Source organism: Colias eurytheme, chromosome 8 (genome assembly GCF_061535395.1).
Source record: "Colias eurytheme isolate Ceu_HAF_F1 chromosome 8, ilColEury1 Martin Lab GWU primary, whole genome shotgun sequence".
NCBI lineage: Eukaryota > Metazoa > Arthropoda > Insecta > Lepidoptera > Pieridae > Colias > Colias eurytheme.
Genome location: NC_142987.1, coordinates 3,131,072 through 3,157,691, shown reverse-complemented (window position 1 = coordinate 3,157,691; position 26,620 = coordinate 3,131,072). Strand labels below are relative to the sequence as shown.

The 26,620-nt window shown below is 33.0% G+C and overlaps 1 protein-coding gene and 1 long non-coding RNA gene across 3 annotated transcripts in view; one reads left to right on the top strand and one right to left on the bottom strand.

Annotated features, from left to right (window-relative positions):
• Positions 1 to 11,727: 11,727 nt before the first annotated feature.
• Positions 11,728 to 12,778, bottom strand: LOC149906369 (uncharacterized). Its single transcript, XR_016456997.1, has 2 exons — positions 12,599 to 12,778; positions 11,728 to 12,045 (listed from the first exon to the last, which is right to left on the bottom strand). It is a non-coding gene; the product is annotated as an uncharacterized LOC149906369 (long non-coding RNA).
• Positions 12,779 to 19,649: 6,871 nt separating this feature from the next.
• Positions 19,650 to 26,620, top strand: part of LOC149906368 (homeobox protein unc-4-like) — a 37,375-nt gene continuing 30,404 nt past the window's right edge. For both annotated transcript variants that reach the window (XM_090104901.1, XM_090104900.1), the window contains exon 1: positions 19,650 to 19,921. In XM_090104901.1, the coding sequence (XP_089961027.1) occupies positions 19,708 to 19,921 (214 nt within the window). In that variant the 5' untranslated portion in view covers positions 19,650 to 19,707. The remainder of the gene's footprint in view (positions 19,922 to 26,620) is intronic.

The following is a 26,620-nucleotide window of genomic DNA, read 5'->3' as shown; positions in this document are numbered from 1 at the left end:
ATAATCAAATAATAAAAAAATCAAGTATTGAAACGAGTACGTTGACATTTAAACTGGTACCTATATGCGTAAAAAAAATACATCTTCTCAGTTATAAAGATGTCTAATCAATATTTAAACAAATCACTTTTGAAATTGAATGCTAGACCCCACCGCTTACATACATAAAGTTAATTAAAACAAAACACATGTAAATAATAAATCGCATGTAAAATTAATACAATTTTTCATGTCGCATCTCGTCTTAAATAATATAACGAGGTCGAAATAAAAACAAGAAAATCGATTATTCCACGTCGATAATAATTCATGTCAATTTTGTAGGAACAAAATGTAAAAAATAAAAAAAAGATTATTTATTTGTTAGCGGCAAATTATTTCATAAGCTCGGGCGCATTGAATGTGAAGGTGTGAAAGAGATGTGGGTATGTGTCAAAATAAATAATTTTTGTGATAAAGTAAGGGTGTGTGTTCATTTGCATGTAAAATTTGAGGCTGGAAAAAATGGATATGATTTTGAGCATTTTCCTATGGATACAAATTAATTGTGAGTTTTAGATAATCAAAGAGAATTGTAAGCATAGACGGATATTTTAGTGAAGATTAGTGTGAAATAGTTCTATCTGAAACAAATATTTAATTTATTCCCTAATTATATGTAGATTGTACTTAGTTAGATTTTTTATAATCTATTTGGTATAATACGGACGAAAAATGTTTCTACTTCTTCCAAAAATTATTCAATACCAATTAATGTATTGAACATTTCATTATTTAGGTTCCACATTACAAGTGGACATGGGTGCTTTATTTGCTCCAATAAATTCTTGATATCCCATGAAACAGATATACATATTCCCCACACGCAAGAAAGGGACACCACGCTGAGCTGTGGTCTTGTAAATTTGCATGTTATCTGTGCTGATCTTCGTCTTAATTGAGTAGTGTGAATGTGGTGCATGTGTTAATTAAGGTTTGATTAATGATGGCGCGCTACCGATTATTAACTTTGGAAAAAATATGAACGCAGCAGCTGGTGGGTATAATAGGTCGTCATAAGGTACAAGTATTGAAGGTACGGAAAAATGGTAGGGAACTTTTGAAGTGAAACTTCTTTAAATTTTCAAGGTCGCGTCATGGCATTACCGTCACGTCATGGAGTAAGGACTAAGGCTACGATTTTGGTATATTTGCCAAAGAAGCATTACTTCTGGCACTTGTATGTTAGTTTACAACACCGCATTTCTAAATCATATCGGTATTTAAACCATATTCACAGTTCATGTTAATGCAGTAGCTATTTTAATATAGGTAGAAGCATAATTTACGATCTGATCCAGAGTTTACTAACCTAATTGGTTAATGAACTACTAAAATATCCAAGCGGTCTCCTTTGATTTTACAATCTCAGCAAGCATTTAATAAATATTTTTATTACTAAATTATCAATAAAAAGTACCGACGTTTGTTAAGAAGTGTTGTTTATGGACTGAAGGTATAATAATAAATAGGAATGTTATTGCAGTAATGTTTTATCAGTGAATTGTTCCATTTCGCTCAATTAGGGGCAAGAGTCGAGACCTTATTTCCGTTGAGATATGCCCTTTGAGTGTTTGCCGATCCATTCAGATGCAGATGCAATGCATTATTGCATACAATGTGTACCTTGCTCTTGTCATCTTGTGAGATTTTTACTTAGCTGTAGAAATAAAATTAATGTAATTGGAAATTAAAAAAAACCAAAAATATTGGGATTTGTGCAATTTTCTGATTAAGGCGTTAATAGGGGCTAGCGACCTTGACGACGATTTACAAGGCGGGATCGGGGGACCGGCGCGAATCTACCGTAGTAAAAGTACGTATAAAAATTATTTAAAATGATATTTGGGTATGGAATCAAAATTTAAAACAACCATGCCCTGTGTTTCAATTTCATAAACACACTGTAAAAATACTACAATAATTGACGTTATATTGACTTAGCGTTTTGGTTTAAAGTCCAAAAATCTACCTCAGTTCATGATTTTTTTCCAAAAAACCTGATTGTAAAATATACAAATTAAAACAACCATGCCCTTTATCATATTCGAAACTTTAATATTCATTTTTTTTAGATATGTACATTAAGAATCTAAGAAGAAAAACGGTTATAACTAGAGTTAATTTTCGGTATTAAAAGGTCATTCTACCCGATTCACGCCTTAAGGGTTCCCGTTGATCTATTTTGATTTTTGTTTATACTTCTCTCAAAATATTTTTTCGACTGCCCGGTACAATTATTTTCAACAAATCATTTTTACAAAATTTCTAGACGTAAGAACGCATGAACGCTGCATGGACTTTCATTTAAGTATCTTATTTATTTATTTATTTACACTTTATTGTGCTGGCATACAAATTAATCCTTAAAATTAAAACTTAAAAACTAGTCCAGCACAGAAGGCGGCCTTATCACTTAAGAGTGATCTCTTCCAGGCAACCTACTGTGTGGAGTAATATTATGAAAGAGGAGGTAGGTAGGAAGTACAAAATATATATATAGCTATATATGTTCCATAATAAATACATACATATAAAATATTATATATATTTCATATAATATAATATAATACACATTCAAATAATAAATATAATATATATATACATAAAATCATACTGTAGTTTAGATAGAAAAATAAAGTAAAACACAAATAAATAAATTAATTAATCTTACTAATCCGAGTTAAATGCCAAGTTCAAGTAGTGGTTTCGGACTTGTTTGGCAAAGGTGGACAGCGTTTGAGCTTGTCGGATGCTAACTGGCAGGGAGTTCCATAATCTGGTAGCCCTTACGGAAAAAGAGCCACCGTAGAACTGTGTGTGGTGCGGAGGCATAGATAGCACTAACCTGTCCACCGATCGCAGAGAATAATTATCACAGTGCAGGAATTGGAACTGGTCTTTTAGGTAAGAAGGAGTTTTGGGATTGAAGAGGATTCGATACAGGAGTTGCAGGTAATGAACATTCCGGCGAAGGCGGATCGGGAGCCACTTGAGCTTCTTACGAAAATGAGAAACGTGGTCATATTTACGGAGACCGTAAACAAACCGAATACAATAGTTCTGAAGTCGCTCAAGTTTATCCAATTGCTCAGATGTTAAGTCTAGAAAGCAAGCATCAGCGTAGTCAAGAATAGGAAGGAGAAGGGACTGTGCTAACATAATTTTGGTCGGTATGGGTAAAAAGTTACGGAGGCGTCGTAAGGAGTTAGATGCAGCGTATAATTTACGACTGATATGCTGGAGATGCTGCGACCAAGAAAGCGTTTGGTCCATAATTACACCTAAATTCTTTACTTGATTGCTGAAAGGAATACCCTCGCACCCAATTTTAACACTCGGCAGAATTCCCCAGTCAATCTCTGATATAAGATACTGACTTCCAACAACAATCACTTGGCTTTTGGAAGGATTAATCTTAAGTCCAAATTCATCGCACCATTTTACTATTGTTGCAAGTTCAGCGTTAATAGTGTTAATAGAATCGGGTAGATTACTAGGTGTAGAGTGAAGGTAGATCTGTACGTCGTCAGCAAACATATGGTAGAGAGAAGTTATACGAGAGGAGAGATTATTTATGAAAATGGCGAATAGGAGAGGTGATAAGACGCCACCCTGAGGTACACCAGCGGGGACAGCACACCAAGAAGAATGTTTACCATCCAACAAGATACGCTGCCGCCGATCACCCAGGTAATTTTGAAACCATTCGAGTACTGTAGGGGAGAAGTTAATTAGGCGTAACAAACCCAGTAAAATATCATGATTAACAGTGTTGAATGCGTTACTAAAGTCGAGAAGACACAATATGGTGAGTTGTTTATTGTCCATAGCTGAACGGATGTCATCTGTGACCTTAACGAGAGCAGTAGTCGTGCTATGACCAGGACGGAAACCGGATTGAAAAGGAGAAAGTATGCTATGAGTGTTTAAGTATGAACTTAATTGAGCATGGATGATGCGTTCGAGGACCTTGGAAAGGAAAGGTAAAATAGAGATAAGACGGAAATCGGAAAAACAGTTTGGATTAGATTTTTTAGGGAGAGGAATAACCTGAGCATCTTTCCAAGCATTTGGAAATTTGCCGGAGGTAAGTGAGAAATTAAGGATATGGGTAATGACAGGAGCAATAATATCAAGGATAGGAAGGATCATATTACGACTTACAAGGTCAGCACCGACTGCGCTCGAAGATATGGACAATATCGTCTTCTTAACTTCCGCTACAGTGCATCGTTTAAAATAGAACGGGGGAAAAACAGGAGCTGAAGTGGTAGAAAGAGAATTAAGTGTCTGTTGTATAGTGTATCTTAAGCGTTTGTTTAAAAGAAATGAAAGTTCATGAATAAATATTTCTTTAAAAGTAAAGAACGGCAGAAGTACTGGCAGTTAATTTAAAAACAATTCTGTAACAATTTTCCGTAATCTTCCACTGCAAAAAGAATTCAATAACAATGGAGGTTCAGTAAAAAATCAATTTAATATGAACAAATGACAGATAGGAATGTGTAACACTTTAGCATTAGCCACGGTTAAATGCATTTTAAATCAATTTGTACAATTCCGAGACTATTGTAGATTTGTAGCTAACGGTGTAGGATGCCTTGCTTGCTGATATTTGTAGGACTAAGCAAGGATATAGGATTTCTAGTTTCTACTAGGATTTGCTTGCCTTGATGGTCACAAATAAATATTCTGTTGCAAAGGTTCGCTCTGGTTAATATTATAATATATCTACGTATATATATAAAAATAAGATAAAATAAAATAAACCAGTGTGAGTGTTGACGATTTTTTTAATGATATTCCACGGAAATCCAAAATTTACCTATGTCAAGTTATGTTACAGTTTTGTTCATGGTGGAATTTATAATAATTAATTAAACATGCTTTTACAGTATATTGTAGAATAATTACTTTAAAATTCACGATTTCAAAATGCATGTACATATTTAACGAATTTTGGTAAAAGTGAATTTTTGGTTTGTACAATCAATTTCAATATGAAAATTCCCTAGGTAGGTACTTCAATTATGATAGATATGTTTTTATTTATTTTCTTCTTTACTAAATAATAAATTATTAAAAATTCCCGAATTCCCATACATCAGAGTCACACTACAATCAAGGACCAGGACCATGATTACCACATGCCGTGACAAGGACCAAACTCAGTTGGACGTCATTTTGTGAACATTAATGGATTTGATATAAACCACTTGATGACGTAGTAAATACTTGAAATTGGTATATCCCTCGGGGAGCCCGTTAGGTGGCCTAATTGTGATACTAATGACATATGGAATTGATGGATCCTTTTTGCTGTTTTGGTAAAATTATGGCGTGATAGATAGCTCGAAAAATGGGAACATAAGTTATGTTAAATTAGATATTTGGTTCACAATAGAGGATAACTAGTTAGTGTCGATTCTTCAAATCTTGAAGAAGAATCGACAGAATCTTGAAGAAGATTTGAAGAATCGACACTACGAATTTCTAATTGTTATGGGTAATATTATTATGAAAGTTTACTTTAAAGTAAAAATCTGTCTGTTTTATTTTCAGGTAGGTTATTACTTAGGTTAGTTAATAGTTATGTTTGTAATGGCAGCAATGGTAAAAATAACTATGTAAAATAATTACTTTGTTGATTAAGGAAAACATTTAAATTAATCATCCAACTTAAATTACCACGGGTAAAAGAAAAATCGTAAACGTTACGATTGGAAGGAAATCTATGGAATGCGCGTCACTAATCGGTTACGCTACCGAGTGTCGACTTTAAAAAATATTTAGTAAAAAACAAACGGAAACGATCACTGCGATGAGAATGGTGAATTAAATTGAATAAATCGATATCACCAAAGATCGAATTGAATGAGCTGGCTGAAAAAAATATCGACGATCGACTTTGGAAGATCGGTAAATAGTGATGCGCTGTGCTTTCACGTTGTAGATTAAGAATAATGAAACTGTTATGAAACTTTTCTTATTGGTCATATCCGTTACTTAAAAACAGTGCATTTTTATTGTAAGTTATTGGAATTTGTCTTTTAAAGTGACAAATTATATGCCTCAGTTATTTTTCTTCCTTTTGTAATTAAATAAGAAAAACAATGATACATATTTTATCTTAAACTAGATAATAAATGTGATAGGTAGGTATCACTCACCAGTCACCATAATAAAAAATGTAGTTACACGCATAAAAAATGTCGATATCGATAAAACGGCAAGACGTCTCATTGGTCGAAATCAGGTGTAACAGTGGAGAATGACATTTGGAAACGGTAGCCTTAGCCCAGCGGGGGGCGGTGCTCGAACTATTTTTCCGTTTTTTATCCCTTGTTTATCCAGCCCGGTGGACCCGCTTCAATGCACCTCGCAATCAATAAAAGCTAAAAACCGCGCTAGAATTTAATAGTGCTGTCATTGTAAGTATTTAACGTTCCGGTTCAAAGGCCTCCCGTAATTATTTCGAATAAAAAATATCTCATTTAACCACATGCCTCTAAAAAGATTCATCAAGAATTATAAATAATACATACCATTTTCCAGTCACATCTGTACACAGCTGTAAAAACTGAAAAAAAAAGCTAATAAGAAATATTATAACAAACACGTCCCGATGGTGGCAATTTCACACTTTATTAATGTAAGTATTAAGGCTAATTCCATCGGTCGACACGCGCCAAATTTGCTTTTCTCATAAAAACAACCCCCAATTTCATCAACATAAGATACCATTCAAGATACGCTTTTATGTCGTTGCGTATAAATATTATATTGCATTGAATATAGAATACTGAATTAAATGGGTGTACTCAAAGTATCGGATCAAATATGAATTTTACTTTGCACAAAATAAAGATTATAATTGAGCAAATTTATATGTTCCATTCGAAATTTGAACTGCACTATGGCTTTGCGTTCCCTCCAACTTTTGACAGTTCAGACGCAAGGCGATGCACAGATAAAAATTGCACACACAGATTCCGCGGACCATAGATCACAAAGTAATGCGGTCACGCTCTATGGTATTAAGTGTCAGTTATCGTCTCCACGGGGCTTACAGCGGGTATTATACATTTTTATGTTTGTACGCTCCCCTTGTAATAACAGTATGAAGTGAGGTTTACTCGGATTGAATACGGCACTATAATGAAATGATTCATATTTAAGTGAGTCCTCCCCTTCGTCTGATGTAATTTGATGGTGTCGGAGTTCGGAAGCAATGTTTCTTATTAAAGTGATGTTTTGACTTTTGTTTTATTTTTCCACACTTTTTCGACTTTTTACCTTGCGTTAATCTTCATTGTGATTATAATTTATTTCGACAGGTTCATTCGTCCTGTTTAATTTGATTTTTTTATGACGCCACAACTCATCCTATTTATCTACTCAGGTACATATTATAATACCTACATATCCAATGTGATTTAAAGGAAAATAGTTCAACATACCTACTTGAGTACTTGATAATAATATGTAGTATGTTTATACGTAATTCGGAATCACATAGGTAATACAGTCAGATCCTTAATTTGCTTTTCAAAAAGACCATAAACTGTCAGACAAGGTACATCAGAAAACTAGCCTATCAAACAATCATTTCATCTTGAAACTATACAAAATCAGAAGCCACATTCGATCCTTCACACAACTAATCCCAGAACTATAAACAATACAAGCAAACATTCCCAGCGTCACCTAATCCCGGATGAGCAGATACCGTCGATAACGAGATAACCGGCCAGTAATAGACAAAGTATATCCTTAACGCGTAGGTAATGGCCGGGCACGTGGCAGCCGCGTGTCCCGGCGTCGCTTGTTTGTGCTCAGGGAATAACTGGGATTAGCACTCTACGATCTACTGCTATTTAATTACTGATTGATCCGTTTGATAGGGATATGGCCGTAAATTAGACGGGATTACTGGCTGTTTTGAAGTCTGGCAAGATTTTGTCTATGGCCTAGACTCTAGATTAGGTATAATAAACCAAAAGATTCCTAGGGTACCTAGTTTGATATTGCTTGGATAAATTTGAAAACATTTAATAAATTTTAGTATTAACATAAAATGACTGAAGAAAAGAAAAATCAATGAAGGTGAGTAGGTAAAGCAAAATCAATTAGGTAGAAATCATTCGGTGTAAATGCACGTAAATGTAATAAATAATAAAAGTGAATCGTTCAATCCTTCTTAATATAATAATTAGGCTTTAGATTGTATTTTGTTTCAACAAATTGATACTATTTTATTTACAATTATCGAAATAGGAAATACAATCAAATCTATGTAAAAAATTGTGTGCAGAAACGCAAAACGGGATTGCAATAAGATTAAAGAGATAGAGACGGATTGAACTCAATTTTGATAGTCGATGACTAAACGAAATAGTGTGGATGTGACATACATTATAGATACAACTGTTTTTATATCAATATATGTGTCAATGTTTTTTCTTTGTTGCTAAGTTGCAAAGCTATAATACCTATCTATTATGGTAAGTAGGTATTCCTACTTTCCCTGCTATGGTATCAAAATTTTCTACTAGATACATATCTATTGCTATGTGCTACTAGTTTCATAATTAAGTACCTAGATAATTGTTACATAATCAGATATTTCATGTTGTTTTCAGTGAGAAGTCAACTTACAAATATTGATAAAAAAATGAAGAAAATGGAATACGAACGAACAAGGATAACACGGCAAGTACCTACTTAAAAAGGTACACCTAATAAATTGGTATCTACCTGAATCAATGTAGAATTCTTCACTCGTTGACATGTGAAATTACTTCTACCTATTGAGAGCAAAAACTCTATTTTTATCTACTTCTAATTAATTAAATAAGCTAGAACAATGTCGAGGGTAAGACTGTATCCACCCTACAGAGAGTACAGAGATACACTAAACTTACAACCTAATCAAGGCGCAATAAAATAAAACTTAAGATAAAATTCTTGCTTCTCTTCGCATAAAGCCGTCCACTCAATCCATATGGGACACGGCAAGTGGACAACAACATAGTCAGCGCAACCGGCGCGATTCAATTTTGTTTTATGTATTTACTCGTAACCCAATAGATAGACCCGATATTATAAATACGAAACGTAGGCTTTTCCGTATTGCTATCGTAAAACCTAGCTTTATGTTTCGGCGAATATTAAAATTGCACCTGAAATAAGAAATTGGGTTTGGGAAGTAAATCAAGCTTGGGCTGTCAAATGGTATACCTACGTTTGATCTTTGGTGTGTGACTCAGAGTAACATGTTTTGATCTATCAAATAACGAGGGGAAGAGGAATAATAAGAGATTTTAATGATTACAATGATTCGTTAAATGTGCTTGCTATTGGAATGACTTATGTGCTTTCCAATACTCAATATTTCGCTCTATTTCATCAAAAAGACAATGTGCCTATGACGTTCGCGTTGTAAAATTGAGAGTTGTTATATTGAGTCCCTACCTAAATAATAATTATGAGAAGGTATCAATGATATTTAAATAACTATTTAATACCTATAAATTAGTCCTTTTTTACGGATTTCAAACTTCAGTGAACGAACATATTTTCTACATGTTGTTATTTTACTGTCACTGCTTCTGAAACCATGACAAAGCTAAATTGACAGGTGTTCCGTTTATAGTTCTATATCTAGTATTGATAACTTGATAAGACACTGTGCGGGTGAACTGTAACACATGTTTCAATTATTCCTATCATTTATCAGTTTGTATCAACAACATTTGTGATTTTGTGCTTTCGGCTTCATGTTTAGATCGGAGCAGTGCAAAATCGAATATATAATATTAATTTTATGAATATATTAGATATATGTACATAATATACTAGCTGTGCCCCGCGGTTTTTCCCGCAGTGCTTTGCTCCTGGTGGTCTCAGCGTGATGATATAGGTATACCCTGATAGCCTTCCTGGATAAATTGACTATCTAACACCGAAATAATTTTTCAAATCGGACCAGTAGTTCCTGAGATAAGCGCGTTCAAACAAACAAACTCTTCAGCTTTATAATATTAGTATAGATTCATAAACTTATAATACTTACCACTTTCTAGATCTCTGCGTTTTTCTTTCTCTGTTTTTAAGTTATAGGAATGTACATCATGTACATGATGTAGATTCCTAGATATTAAGCATACCTTTATTATAACAATAGAAATAGGTACCTTAAAATTAAACACAAGTCTATCAATAAAACCAGTTTCTACAGCTAACAAAGCCCAACACATCACAAAATGCAAACAGCATTGTAAGTTGTAACAATTGTAATGTTATCATTTGGTTAAAAATATGAATCATTTAACACGTTATCTCGTTGTATTGAGCGCAATCGAAACTCGCTTCTGTTGTAATTGTCACATCTGCCAAAATATTGGGGACGTGTCGACAATACAGGGGATGGATCTTGGCTTTAATTGTGGATGTGAAATGAGTGGTGTGATTTTTAAATCAAGTGGAAGGGTCAAACTCGTGAGATGCGGTGTGACTTGCAATAAGATAATATTATGGTACTTACGTAGGTAGGTATGTTGTGGGTAATATCACAGACTAATAATAATATAGGTACTACGTATACAAGTAATATCTTTATTCAAATTCCTATAAACATGCTGAAATTGAAATCTACACTAATATTATAAAGAGGAAAACTTTGTTTGTTTTTGTTTGTTTGATTGTAATGAATAGGCTCATAAACTACTGGACCGATTTTAAAAATTCTTTCACCATTCGAAAGCTACATTATCCACGAGTAACATAGGCTAGGTTTTATCCCGGAAATCCCACGGGAATGGGAACTATGCGGGTTTTTCTTTGAAAACGCGGGCGAAGCCGCAGGCGGAAAGCTAGTAGATGATAAATTCGATATATGGATATTTATTTGAAAGAAAAGTTAATCTATGCTAATTTTGTAAAGCTGAAGAGATTGTTTGTTTGAACGCGCTAATCTCAGGAACTACTGGTCCTATTTGAAAAATTATTTTGGTGTTAGATAGCCCATTTACCGAGGAAGGCTATAGGCTATAGGTAATTATATCATCACGCTAACACCAACAGGAGCGGAGCGGCGTGGCCAGTTGAAAATAATTTCCTATGAAATCAGAATATAACATAGAAATCTAAATAACAAGACACATAGAAGTGCTATAATGTCATAATTAGTATGAAAACCACTGTCGCCAAAATCCACACATTTAAAACGATATCTAGACAGTTCACACAAGTAAACTATGCCTTTTATTGGACAGCTTCATTTTAATGAAAACTAACATAAATAATAAATTTCGCATTTTAATATGTACCCTAACTTACGACTTTACGGTTTATTTTAGTATAACATCCCTAGGTACGTAAGATGTTTTGTTTCCTTTTGCTTAGAAACTTCAAATACGAAAAAGTTCGGCTACTCGACAACAGAGGGCGTTAATTTTTGATAGATATAACTTTTAACCTCAACGCATAGAAATAAGGTTGAAATTTCATTAACGTTCATTCAACGCTTTAGTGATGTAAGACTTCATCAGCCTTGTTATCGATAGTTAAGTGATAGTTAACAAATAAGAAATATATAGTTGTTGATTTTAATACAGTGGTAGGCTCATCTCGTGGGCCCACGGCAGACTATACATATAGGTATAAGAAATAAAAACATGTTACGTACTTAAATATTTATTTATCTATATATACAAATAATAAAACAGTGTCTGTACATTATATATTTAAAAAAATGGAGGGGGTTTAGAAACTGAGAGTTTAAATTTGAAAATCTCGAACACCTGATGCAGAACCGCGCCAGACCACCAAAAATTATAAGAGTTATAACAATTACTTAATGTACGTCTTTTTGTTGTGACATTGAAATCATCTTCTTTGAAATGTTTTGAACATATCCTACTATAGCCTGTAGGGAACCAATTTCTTTTCCCAGTCGCGGATATCCATTCGTCCTTAATGTCAGGACGGCGTTGTGGAAATCTACAAAGAATATATTTAACATAAAATAGTTTTGTCAACCTAAGCGAAGCCTATCCTTTACATTATGGCATTATTGTATATTTAATTAATGTGATTCTGTATCGACAGTAAAATTGTCCGAAAATGATTGTATCGATGTACTTAGTTTAAAAAATTATACATATATCAGTTATAAAAATAAAATAGAATTCAAATTAAAATATAATCCAATTATTCCATCAGTCGTCATATTACGCAAAAAAACATCGTATTACGATATCGAAAAATTTTAACACATCACATCACTAGCTTGCGACTATTTACTCTTTATCGTTAACAATGCAGTACATTGCTTCTTGTAATTGTCATTTGATAACATCTGGCAGTTATAACAACCGACCTGTCAGATGTTGACAATAGTAAAAGGCAATGTATAGCTAAACGTGATGAGAGGAACGGTTGACTGTGTCATTCGTATTGCTTGTAAATATTGTTTAATTTTAAGGAAAAACGGCAATATTTATAAACAAAAATACTTGCCGGTGAAATGTTATTACTTTATTAGTATAATTACAATTTATGGAAGAATTTCCGCACTGGGAAATGCTGCAACACACCATGTTTACTCACGCACGTGTCAGAAACAACTGAACAAGCGACCACCAAGCGACGAACAACTTGTGGAATGGAAACCACCTGAGCGGCGACAATGTCACGCGCGCTTACGACTTCTAGTGTCTTGTTATTTAGATTTCTATGGAATATAATCATTTGCATGTCATTTCAAAATTGCCACCACTAAAACAACAATTTAATTTAAAATCAAGTGCATTTTAAAGAAATATAAAAAAGGTTCTCTCAATAATATAAGAGGGGTTGTACAATCATACCCTCTACCCCTCGCTACAATTTTTATTTATTTTTCATCGCCTCTGGGCTTGGCGCGATGTAATATCGGCCATTGTGTTTATTTTTATTATGATTTACATCAAAATATAGCTATTTTCCGTGAATGTGGAATATTTGAGTGTTAAGCGGTAATTTTATGTAATTTGATGATGATTGTTTGTCAGTATATGTTGTGGTTTTAATAAAAATATATTCTAATTTATTTTTCGTCATAAATTTTGCCATTTTACATAGGTATTTCGTATTTGTTGATGTTTGAAAATTTTCTATTAGACACCTACCATTGAACTTAAGCCGAAACCAAAGTAGATATAGATGCAAAATTTTATGTTACCAACGCATATTGTATAAAAAAAAATATATCAATTTACTCTAAAAATATAATATCACATGACTATGACAATACAAAAAAACCCCTAAGTTGGGATCGAAGTGATTCCACTTTTCAATAGAAAAGCATGAAATTTAAATTTTCATATTCCTAATTTACTGCATTAGTTCACACTTCTTTACATTATTCAAAAAACACGTTTTTAAACAATATAACCAAATCAATAATGCTTATTTTCATTATACATTAGATACTCGTATCATCACACTCTCGGGAGATGATCCCAGCAGTGCAATTAACTTTAACTAGCACATCTGTAGCACTTGAGATTTTATTTCAATGAAACTTCATTATTTGGGATAGTTGTTTAAGATATGTTTTACTATTGTAATGTTTATAGAAGTTTTAAAACAAGTTGTTTTGTATTGCAATGTTTGCAGCATGCCAATAATGCTCTTCAAAAACTCGTGATAATATCAATTTCTTATACAAACTTTCATTTATTTCCTATTGTATCTCTGTCGATAATGGTATTAAAACCTAATAAATTATATAGGTACTAAAACCTTCCTCTTGAATCACTCTATCTATTAAAAAAAACCGTATCAAAATCCGTTGCGTAGTTTTAAAGATTTAAGCATACAAAGGGACATACCTATGGACAGAGAAAGCGACTTTGTTTTAAATACTACTAGCACAGTATTACAATATTATTTCCTATTGTAATACTGTGCTACTAGCTTACCGCCCGCGGCTTCGCCCGCTTGGTCTTAAACCTAATAAATTATATACTAAAACCTTCCTCTTAAATCACTCTATCTATTAAAAAAAACCGTATCAAAATCCGTTGCGTAGTTTTAAAGATTAAAGCATACAAAGGGACATTTGGACAGAGAAAGCGACTTTGTTTTGTACTATGCAAATTAAATGCATCGATTTACAACCGAAAAATATTTTTTGTATGTTAGGTTAACTCTTATTTGCGAAATAAAAACTGTATTCACTTAGTTAAAGTAGTATAGTCAGTTATTTAAAAATAAACTACCTAGGTACTGAATCTTTTCTCGATAATATAATTTCTTCAATTAAATACTAACTAGGTAGGTATATAATTGTTCGCATTTGTTTCATTATTAGATTTCATTATCTATAGTTCCAAAAATATGGAACAGCTTGTAAAACATAAAATTGTAAATCGTTTGGCTCAGAGCGTTGTAAATATGATAAAGTTAGACATAATTGGCGGTGTTTAAAGAGACACAAATAATTACCTACATCACGCCAACGCTCTCTGCCATTACTTTGTTTATTTACTGTGCCAGAAACACACTTGTGACCCTATTCTGGTATGCGTTATACGTTCCTAAATATATAATTTTGTTTGGGTATCATTAAAACCATGATAGGTACCTATATCTAGCATTTTTAGTGATTTAGGCTAGTCCGTCACTAGTTTATTTTTTTGTAGAACGATAGGTAAGTATTTATATTTGCAAGATAATAGTCTTAGGTAATACCTACCTACCATCTACGTACGATCTTACTAAATTAATGACTATTTATGGGTCCTATTTGAAATATTTTCAATCACCGATGTGGATTTAAAGTACCTACCTAGATATGCAGTTGACATTTATTTCTTTTTATCAAATAATCTGTCAATCACCACCTTAAAACTTTACATTTCCTTTCCTACCAGGTTGCCTGGCAGAGATTACTGTGTAGTAATAAGGCCGCCTATTGTGCAAAATATTTGTACCTTATTAGATTGTACTAGATTTCCTTACATTGTTTTGTACAATAAAGTATTATAATTAAATAAAAACTACATAAGCATTATCAACTGCCAAATTGCTCAGAAATAATATAAAACCTTCAACAAAAAGAATTAAATATATTCCGCTCCCAGAATACTTCCCCTGGAGAGGAGCCACACCCCCACCCCGTGGGGGGAAGCTATTAAGCCAAGCCAAAACTAATTTAAATTAAATCCTAGTGAATTACCCGAGGAGGAAATTGTCGAGCGTACCCTCGGTGCTCTCACTGAGGGATAGATGAGTGGGAAATACGTTTCAGTATTTAAAGAATAAGGACATTTTACACGTTAGAACAATTTTGTTAAGGCTGTTGTCATTAATGGTGCGTTACCATAGGTACCTACCTACCTTTTATTTACGTTAGGTAACACCACGTCTTTTTATTTTGGACAACGTGTTTTTATGTTATCTGTATCGTTTACGTGGTTTTATTTTATCTAAACGGCAAACCGCAATTATATTTAAGCAATATTGTTTATTTATAACAGAATAAGTATTATTAGTTACAGAATCGGAGGCGGAAGACATAGGTAATAAACTTAAGTGCTAATAGATAAATAACACACATAATCATACCTACATTATTTTACTTCGACATCCTATAGATACCTAATGGCTATAGGTATGGAGCTGGCCACTGGAATTAATCTAGTGATAATTATATTACCTGAACCGATTCATATTTTCGATTATAGAGCTGCTGTATTTCAATGCGATGCATTTCAGATAATCTCTCTAAATCTTACGCTTGAATTGGTTACTTGTTACTTGTTAGTAGATATAAAATATATAATGAACACAAATATACTTTGTAAAGAATAATTACATCCATGATTAAATCCTACAACACCTTCCGTTTTCCTTACCTTTAACCAAAACCAAGAAATTTAAAATTAATTAAATTGAAAGCACTTTTCCGCTCGCCATTCCGCTCTATATTGCTCGGGAGCGACGCGGTCTCGCCGTTATATGTACCATTTGAATATTATCTAACTCTCTACGAGTTTAGACAGAGGCCTCGACGCCTTAATTAATGCAAATTTGAGTGCTAACAAGATTATGAATCCAACCGCTTTTTGAGAGCACACTTAAGTAGCGTAACTTAAGTGGCTGTATGCATACTAAGGGCGGGATCTTGAATAAATTCAAAGTTCAAGTTGGAATTTACATATGTCTGTGTTCTATTGGTACCTATTAAATTTATTAACAACCAAAAATAACTTGCCTGTCATTGTAATAGAATATAATATGCATAGGTATTTGTTTTCTTCACAAATACCTAATTTGTTTTCGGAGACCTTCAGTAACTTGATCATGAACTGAGTAAAATTATTGTTTTATTTTATCACCAGAAAACATAACCCAACTTAACCTAAAGACCTAGGTTATTTTCGGAACCATTATTTTTATCAAAATTGAAACAAATGTCCTACATTATTATTTCATCTCATCAATCCTAAACGTACCTATATTCCGATAATAGATATGATCTTAAAACGTTCAACAAAAACCGTTTAGTTTAATCGTTAACCCTTCGAATTCCCAGGAAGTTGGGGCGTGATGTGCCACCGTCACATCCATCATAAAGTTGCCATTTTAATTTTAAATCAATTGTGTTCGCGCGTGTCCGTCATCCATCTTGTGTTATCAATAAAAAATAAACATTCGCTATGCCCCGATTGGGTTAATTAAAACTTTTACCGTGGATAATACAGTTATTTTATTTGTAGAATACATTTTTGGTACCTATTCTTTAATGTAGATAGGTACTTATGATTTCATTGTTTGAATAAACGGATAGGTAGGTATTAGGTAAAAAAAGAATCTTTTTATAGGTATAGTGACACATTTTAAGCGCCGTTTTAACATTTGACACATTTAAACTACCTACAGGCCCATGGGCCATATTGAAAAAGATATGGGTCATTTGAACCACCAGGTGACCTATCTAGAACGATATAAGAGCATAAAATAATAAGATTCAGCACTATGCCGTCACTTGTAAGCTGTCCACCTGAGTGCAGATGAGAATTCAAAAGTACAGGTAGAGATTTTTTCCCCTTGTCTCCATGATTTTTGTATACGTCTTTGCGGATTAATGGATTAAACGCAATATACCCACCTATAGATATTTATTACCTACCTTAAGCTCACATTATAAAAAACCATAGTATAATAAACAAGTGAACAATATTTTCCAAATGCTACATTAAGAGCAACGTATATAACATCAATAACACAAGTAAAGCGCCCCATTCAGGACGAACGCTTTTCGCCTCGCTGTAAGCCACGCTATAATGAGGACTAACGACAGAAGCGTGAATGGGCAGCCTAATATGCTAGAGCGGGACACAAATATCACTTTACAAGCAATAAAAAGAGACGGGGAATGGTATCTAAACTGAATTGAAGATAGATGTTCTGAAGGCGCATGTGCTTGGGATCGTTTCAGTTTATTATGAAAGTTATGTCCGCGTATTATTTTCTATTGGATTTTATTGAACGAGATTTTATGGAAGTCGGTTTTATATATTGAAAAATTATTATGATACCGTTCGGTTTTATGATAATTTTAGTTATTTGTTTCAGTTGCCGGTTGTATGAGAAGTTTTTAAATAGTTAGTTATCTGTTATGACATTGTTGTGTTTTTAATCCAACGTAAAAGCTCGCGTAGGAGTTGAAATAAATACTTTTAACTTGAAAAAAAAAATTAGTAGATACCTAGTAGGTACCTACCTACCTAGTCAAGAGGCGAAATACCTACAATAGCTTCATATTTTAATAATATTTTGTAAAAAATGACAAAAATGTCTCTAGGTAGGTACTCTCTACCTATCTAGGTAGGTATGTTTTATTTGACGTAGGTATCTAATAAATCAGTCTAAATGATGAAGGGTATAAAGATAGTCTAAATAAAACAACAAATATATTCACAATAGGTAGGTACCTATCATATTTAATACCTATCTTCTTAAATTCTTAATATTTGTTTAAAACTAAACAAGGTTTTTAATACTAAAAGTAAGGGTTAATACCAATTATACAAACAATATTCCAAAAACAAACAGAGAAAGCTAAAATACCTATCCTGAAAGACTCATTAAGCCGTCCCTAATTAAAAACTAATTAAATTCGCCGGAGAAAAAGAGAGCGCGACATTTAACTGATACTAATAAGGTCGTCAAACAATTACGTTCATCCAGGATAGAACGGGACGGGGGTACCATCTCCGCGCCCTCTCCCTCTAACTCGCCACATCCTCTATTTAACTTTTAATTTATACTCATTCCTTTATATCTTTTATTGCTTCGCCCATCGCAGCTCCTAATGCGCCCGAGGTGCTCCTCGCACTAATTAAATTCATGCAACGCTAAGCTTTCGCTCACCCCCTTGTGGGGCGCCGCCCAGCCCCCCCTCCCGCTCCTGCCCCCTCCCCCGCCCCGCCCCGCACCGCTCGCTCGCCCCGCCCCGCTGAGCGAGGCCCAGCTGAGCTCGCGCGCGGAGGGCGGAGCGCGAGCAACTCGCCGCTCAGTGCGAGATCCCCGATACAGCTGTCACGTCGCCTCGCACGCCCGTCTTGACACATTTTATTATTATTTATGTCAATTAGGTTATTGCTTTTTTGTTTAATGGAATAAGGAATTGTGAAATTGATTGCCTTTCGTTTATGATTCATCAATGTCAGAACACAATCTGTAACGTGTTAATTTTGTATGATTGATAGTTCGTCCGGTCATTAGAATGCGGCTGTAATCTAGTTTTACGCAACACCTATTGTATATGTTAATAACTTTTGAGTCGGTACCATATAATTACCTAGTTTCAAATTAAGCCGCAATGAGCAGTGATTGTTAGAAAATTATTTTCATTAAAATATTTTTAATCTATCTTCATTTCAAAGCAAGATTTATTTTTTCTAATAATAACAAGTAACAACCTACTACCTACAGATTTATAGATCCTAATCACCATAATATTATATTCAATCACAATGCACTTATTATAAGCCAAAAATAAGACATTTTTCAAAAAGTTTTCATAATTCTTGTAAACTCTACAAAATGTAGAGATATCATACTCTATTAGGTAACTTACCAATTTCTATTTTGAATTTTCTGTGACTCTACCAGCAAATATTACGAAACCTAATATATTAGAAACAATCTATAACATAGCATCTTTCTGATTATGTCTATACTTGTTTTTGTAGCGCCATGCGGCTAAAAAAGATTACGACTGCGCCCCATACTAACGTATGAGTGCCAATCCAATATATAATCAGAAATACATTAAAATTGAACTCTATTTTATTGAAATAGAGTCTACTTTAACATACGTTTTCGACCGGCAACAGCGTCGTTATTCTCACGTATGCCGAGCTTAATTTATAACCTCCATTTAATATCCTTCTGTACTCGCAAGACATAAGGTGTATTATTGTTTAGCGCGTCACAACGGAATAAATCTATAATATGAAAGAGGCGGGAATGAGTTCGGAAGGAAGGGGTCGCTCCGCCTAGGCCGAGCGCGCCATGTCAGTGCTGTCGCTAAACGCGGGAAGCACAGTTGTGTTTGTGGTGTGATGTGGTGACAATGCGTATAAGTGGGTGTTAAGGATTGTCGGTATGGTGTTGGAAGGTGGTCTGCCGGCGCCGCTGCAGCTGTACGCGGCTGCGGCGGCGGGTTTGGCGCCCAGGCCCACGTGGCCCCCGTTTCTGCCGTTCTTTGGAGTCCCGCCGCCGTTCCTGGCAAGGCCCCGGCTGCCGCACCCGCTGCCGGCGAGGGCCCCGCACGGCCCGCCGAGCGAGGATTCTAATGAAGACGGAGGAAGCAGTAAGGGTATGTTTTACTAATTAATAGCTAATAAGTGAATGGAGTAAGGGTGCGTTGTTGCTTACAAGAATTTTGATTGTTGTTGTGGATGATTTGGTATAGGAATAGGACAGAGGTAATGGGGATAGTTGTTTTAATACGGGATTAGGTTACCAATATACAGTTTAGGTACCTATCTAGGTACCTACATAGAAATTAGAAATATAAATCTAAGATAGTGATTAGTGGATGGGTTTATTCATAACATACCTACCTACCTAAAAATTTTGTAATTACCTACTCTACAAAATATTTATCATGTAGGATTTAATACTACAGACTGTAGTTATAACTAGTAGTAGTACCTACCTAGTAGTTAGTAAATAATAATGAGCGATGTAATTTCCATAATAAATAATAATATTGATAGATATTTTTAAATACAAAGATGACATAAGGGATGGTAGAGTCATAGAGTTGAAAGAGTTTGTTGTTGTAGGTACTTATTGATACTTATTGTACTTATTGGAAATTATATAAAAAAATATATACCTACCTAGGTATATTCTTAACAAATTTAAATTACGAAAAATTGAAATTATTTTAACAGGTAGGTACAATGAAGAGATAGGTATCTAACTATCTACCTACATAAATTTAAAATTATTAATCATATTACTTTAGTCAACCTACCTACCTACTTAGGTAGAAGATATACCTAGGTAGATAGATGAAATAAATTTAAATAAGTAGATAGCATCTTAACAAAGATACCTTATACTTTTAAGACCCGAAGAAATCAAAATAAATAGGTACCTATAAAAAACTAACTTACCTATGAAGAATACCTATAAATTCGAAGATTAATTAAATTATTACAGACTTCTGTACATTTAATAATAATTAGGTACCTACCTAATAACTTTGATTTCTTTACAATTGTTTATAAATAAGTATGAAAAAGGATAGATATATTAAGAAAGAAATAACTTTTAATACCTACCAAGAATTTATTGTACCTATGTACTACCTAGTACCTATAGTACCTAGGTACTACCTATAGGTACAATAAATTAAAAATAAATACCTAGGTAGGTATATAATATATTACTATGTATGTCTAGCCTCTAGGTAGATAATAAAAGGTTAATTAAAATACACAAAAAAACACGTTCACAATATTTTCTTCTTTTTATCGGAATAAAATGTTAATGGATTTTTTTAAAGATCCGTTTATCAAGCTTTCACACATTAAGTGCTGAACCAATTTTGATTTTAAAAGTAGTTAAGTTGATTTCGACAATTAAGCGCTAACAAAAATAACTTCATACATATTATTAAAATAATGAGATATGTCTTTACTCTTTATTAAAAAAAATACCTATCTAGATCAAGAAATAATAAATTTCTAGAAAGCTCATAGCCGTCGGATCTGTGCGTTTCTTTAGGACGGACGGGTAAAATGTAGAAATTAGTAAGTACTTAGAAAACAATTATTATAATATACCTAATGAATAAGATGTTATTTTTACGTAGAGAAAGAAAAAAAATATGTAGAGAATGTTGTATGCGACAAGAAAACGATATACCTAGTACCTACCTAGGTACCTACCTATAAAATATTTTGAGTTTCTCCTTGTGTTTCTTTATGCCTTATTAAAACAATATTTTTTAGGTAGTTGTTTAAATTATTAAATGGCTATTTGCATGAATGTCTAAATATTTTTATGTATTTAAATATTTATGGAAATAGTCTATTTTAAATAATATCCTGTCGCCGTAGAGTTAGACAATTAAATTATGCAAAAGTTTCTCTACAATTTAATACCTAAACATGATAACGTTGGTTATAAATTAAAATTAAATTCGACTTAATTTTTTTATTAATAATTAAAATACCTACATATTATCAATCAATCACCAATTTTAAAAGCTTCAGAATCATTGCATTGATACCGATCCGTTAGAAAATTTTCTTGTAAGAAAGTAGGATCAAATAAATATCTTCCTAATTTAACACAAACTCAAACATTTATTTATTCAATAAGACTTCTTCTAGAGGCACTTTTGAAACGTCATTACATATTTTTAACATTTAACCACCGATTCGGAAAGCAAAGTATCTACGGAGAAGAACCGGGAAGAAACTCCATACCTACCTAGTTGCTCTTTTAAATCATGTCTGCAGTTTTACATGTAATTAGGTAGGTACCTAATAATATCTATGATATTATACCAAATGCCTTTCTTTCATTGTTTTATTCATATTTAATTTAATAAGTTATAAAAAGTCTGTTACAAACAGTAGAAGGACCCTATTGAAAGAAATTTCATTGGGTAAATTAAAAGAAGAAGAAAAACTAGTCAGAGATGTTTTAAAAACGTAGATTATAAAAAAATGAAGAGCGATAAACAAAGTAATTATTAGTTTTTGTATAGATATTTTTATTACCACTGCAAAACACCATGTTATTATTTTCACCACCCGCTCTAATGTTTTCTATGTTTCGTTTTTACTTCCGTATCGTCTTTGCTTGAAACGAGAACTTACCTATAGCTTTGATATATGTAATTTTAAGTATTGTTGCCTCTTGATGGAACTGCATTTTATAGTAAAAACACACAATTCACTAGTTCCACTTTATTTAAATATTTGTTACAAAAAAAAATACGTGTGCCGTGTGGCACTCGAAGACTGCCGCGGTAAAGCATCGCATGGCTGTGCCGCGGCCGGTTGGATTGGGGGGTGTTAGGTGTTTTCGTTACGGAATTTTTACATTCGGTCGCCGCGCTCAAAGTCTGAGATAAAAGCTATGCAATAGCTTAAAAAATTACGTAGGCAGGTAGGTATACTATAGCTTTGAAATAACGAATGTAGGTAATATTTGCCCGTCACTTGGCCGTAGATAAAAGCGCGGAGCAAACCCAGAAGAAATAAACCATCGGTAATCGGTACCTACCTTAATAAGTTTTTAGACCTGCAAGAACAAAATATTTATATCCTAGTGCAATTGACCTTCGTATAAACGGAATTAACAGCTTAACCTAGCAATTACAAATTTTAATGTAAATGTTTAATTGATATTAAACCTTAATTAATTCAGTTTATAATTTTCTGTAGGTAATGCTTTTCCGCTATTATGGTGTGCTAACTTAACTGTAATGTTTTAGAGTTCTGCGTATTTTAATACATTTAACTTAACGGTTACCTATAACTCAAACTCAATCTCAAAAATTTGCATTTTAATCATCTTGTCTTTCACTTTGTTCTTAAAGTACAAGCTAAAATTCCTAAATTCAAATTCAAATTCAAATTCATTTATTAATTGCTTGAACACGTACATTAGATGTTTTGTATTACAAAGTATTGCGTAACAGTGTTCGCCATCTGAACTGGCATGCAATCGTATAAACCTAAACCATGAATACTGTAGTAGGTATACAGTAGAATTTGCGTGAAAGAGTAACAAACACACACATCCTCAAACTTTCGCATTTATAACATAAGTAGGATCTAACTATCAAAGATATTATTATATTAATAACTTTCCTAACTAAGAATTTTCTTTTAATGTATCGAAATTAATCTGTTTTATTTGTTGCTATGTAATGTAAGGTATAGAACTTGAAGATTGTTAGAGCGTTTTCAAATTAGGTATTTTTAAGAGATAGGCACAAAATATGGAGCACTACCTATACCTACGTAATAGGATTTTTAAAATTAAAAAATAATTTTAAAAGCTATGTTGTAGTATTATGGATATTTTCATTCCTAATTTTGAACAATTAGGTACCTATATCTCGCTCAGTCATGACTCATGGGTAAAGTGTGTAGAGAGACTAGGTACTAATTGCCCTCTTTTTCACGGGAAAAATACCTACCTTAAAAATGTCTGAGGAATTCATTCATAAGAAGAAGAAGAAGAGACTTTATAAGATTACTATGAATAGAACTATGTAGATAAATGATAATAATACATATTTGAATTATGTAATAATTGTAAGATTAATTGGCTCAAAATAGTTTACCCATAACCTGCGATAAATATTAAAACTTTAGATTTTTACCTGCTCAATCTACCTGTAGAAATAAAAAAAGCTTAAATAATTAGATAATAAATATTTGAAAAGTTTCTAATTTAAATATTTTATAGAAGGCTAAAATACATTCTATGAATAGTTTGACATTTATCTCGGAAACATAATATTTTCTCCAGTGTTGTGGAGTCCGTGTGTCTGCTGTAGGTATTATATTGCATGTGACTAATTAACAATATCAGTTCATTAGATATTATACCAATCACTGTATACTAAATATATAATTCTATACATTAGTTAAGGCTCTCCCGTCGTCATGCGTTTTATCGCAAAAATATTATCCATATTATGAGTTAAAAATTCGAATATAATCTATATGTAAATTTATATTTATTGAACAAAAAACAGTGTAAATATATTGATAATATATAATTGATATTACAAAAAAAGTATTGCAAACTAAGAAATATACCTACGATACGAATTAAATAGATTTGTACTCAACTACTCACCAAGTACATACTCATGAACATTTATCCTATTCAAATATAAAATAATATATAATGTATAAACTATAAACCCATTCATAATAAACAAAAACATAATATTTGTTGCATGTTATTAAAGATCGGTACTATACCACATGAATAGGTACATAATAGTAGCTAAACGCTATATGTATAATATGACTATACTTTAATTTAAACATGGTGCTGAGTACATAAAATATCAGTGACAATGATCGAGTCTGAGAACATAATCTGTAGTTTCGAGTCACAAAAAGAAAACAGCGGCCTGCGTCTCCAACTCCCAATCCTAGCTATAAGTTATCATTTTAATATTATTAGAATAATTCCTATTTGAATAAATTGTGTATTAATAAAAAGTAAACGCCGGCAAGGTGCGAAGAGCCTAACGAGCGTAATCCAAATGTAAGTTATTAGTTTCGAATTCGGCCGCCTGCTGCGCGCGCGTCGCTCCAAACATCGATGTCGATACTCAGATTTTATCGAGCCTTTGTCGGCTCTAGCGCTGAGGTGTTACCCACGGAATTAGCTTGTTAAATGTTTTGTGGATGACGCATGACCACCCCGCTTTGTGACTGGCAACAATCCATTTTTTATCGGCATATAATAGAAATATCAATAGTTTTTCGAGATGATTTATATGCACCTGGAGGTTTATAATACCGTGATTAACAAGGCTGGGTGTTTATGGAAATGCGTCCAAAATGAAATACAAAAGTGTTGGTAATTTATTCCTTTATCTATTTCGAGGCTTTGTGTGGGTGTTGGTTAGTGCTGTTATTTTGGTTTCGTGTTAAAAATGGATGACCTATGATTAACAATTGTATTTGTTTTGATGCTGCGAAAATCGTTTGTTATTTATATGTTAATATTTTTTGTTCATAAAAATGTGTTATAACTTATAAGAATTGATTTTCTGCAAAATCTTAGTTTGGCGAAATTTTGAAGAGTCTTACAGCCGTACAAATAAAAACTTGCTTATTCAAACCTTATGCAATGCATAGATATGATAAGAATAAATAAAGAATAAGGATGTCATAATTTCTTACAAATAAATTTGGAATAACGTCGATGTATCTATGCTCACGCTATGCAATAGGCGCGAAGCGGCAACGTCGCAATTCATTCACAAAATTATGAAAAACATTGAAATTGTCTACGGTTAAGCCTTGGTGCTGTCATTTTGCTGACGCTCGTTTGACTTCGTCGAATTTGTTGTGAAGTTTCATCATACGATGTTCTGTTTATTTATTTTTTAAATATTTATTGGAAATAATTTAAATATATCATTAAATATGCAAGCAAATGATAGATAACGCTATCAAATATCTGGAGAACAGAAGATAAACCCACCTTGAGATAGAGAGTTGCCAAATAACTGGTACTCAAAACATACAACTCCAGGCTTAGAAGATTTATATTTTCAACGAAAGTGTATATATTATTGTGATAAGTTTAGAAATAAGTTTTATGTATGTATGGTTTGGCGCATGTTGTAAATAAATAAATCATTATAAATATCAAAAGGGTTTTTCATAATTTCGTATATTTTGACATTTCATACAAAATTTTCCATTTCAATAGGTACGTAATGAAATTATTAATTTGCTCAACTTTTTCTACTTCTCGTATTACTCTCATTGCTATTATCTCAAATTTAGATTGAAAATTGCTTCTAAAACTTGTAATACACAGCACAATGTACTAAAAGATATGTTATAACTCGGTTATGTCAGACTTATACTAGGGTGGTAGCCGTAATAAGGACGGAATAGCATTAGTATGAATACTTATTACGAAGTTATACTAGGTTACATTTATTTCGTGTTTATTTGTATGATTTTTCCTTATTCTTAGTTTATTCTTTGCATAAAATGTTATAACTCGTTTATTTGTACGGCTGTTAGATATGCAAAGGAGAGGTACTACAACATCATTCATATCTATCACTACATAGTATAAAACAAAGTCGCTTTCCCTGTCCCTATGTCCCTATGTCCCTATATGTCCCTATGTCCCTCTGTACGCTTAAATCTTTGAAACTACGCAACGGATTTTGATGCGGTTTTTTTTAATAGATAGAGTGATTCTAGAGGAAGGTTTATATGTATAATAACATCCATTAAATAGTGGAGAAATACTGTTATTTTTGAGGTTTCTA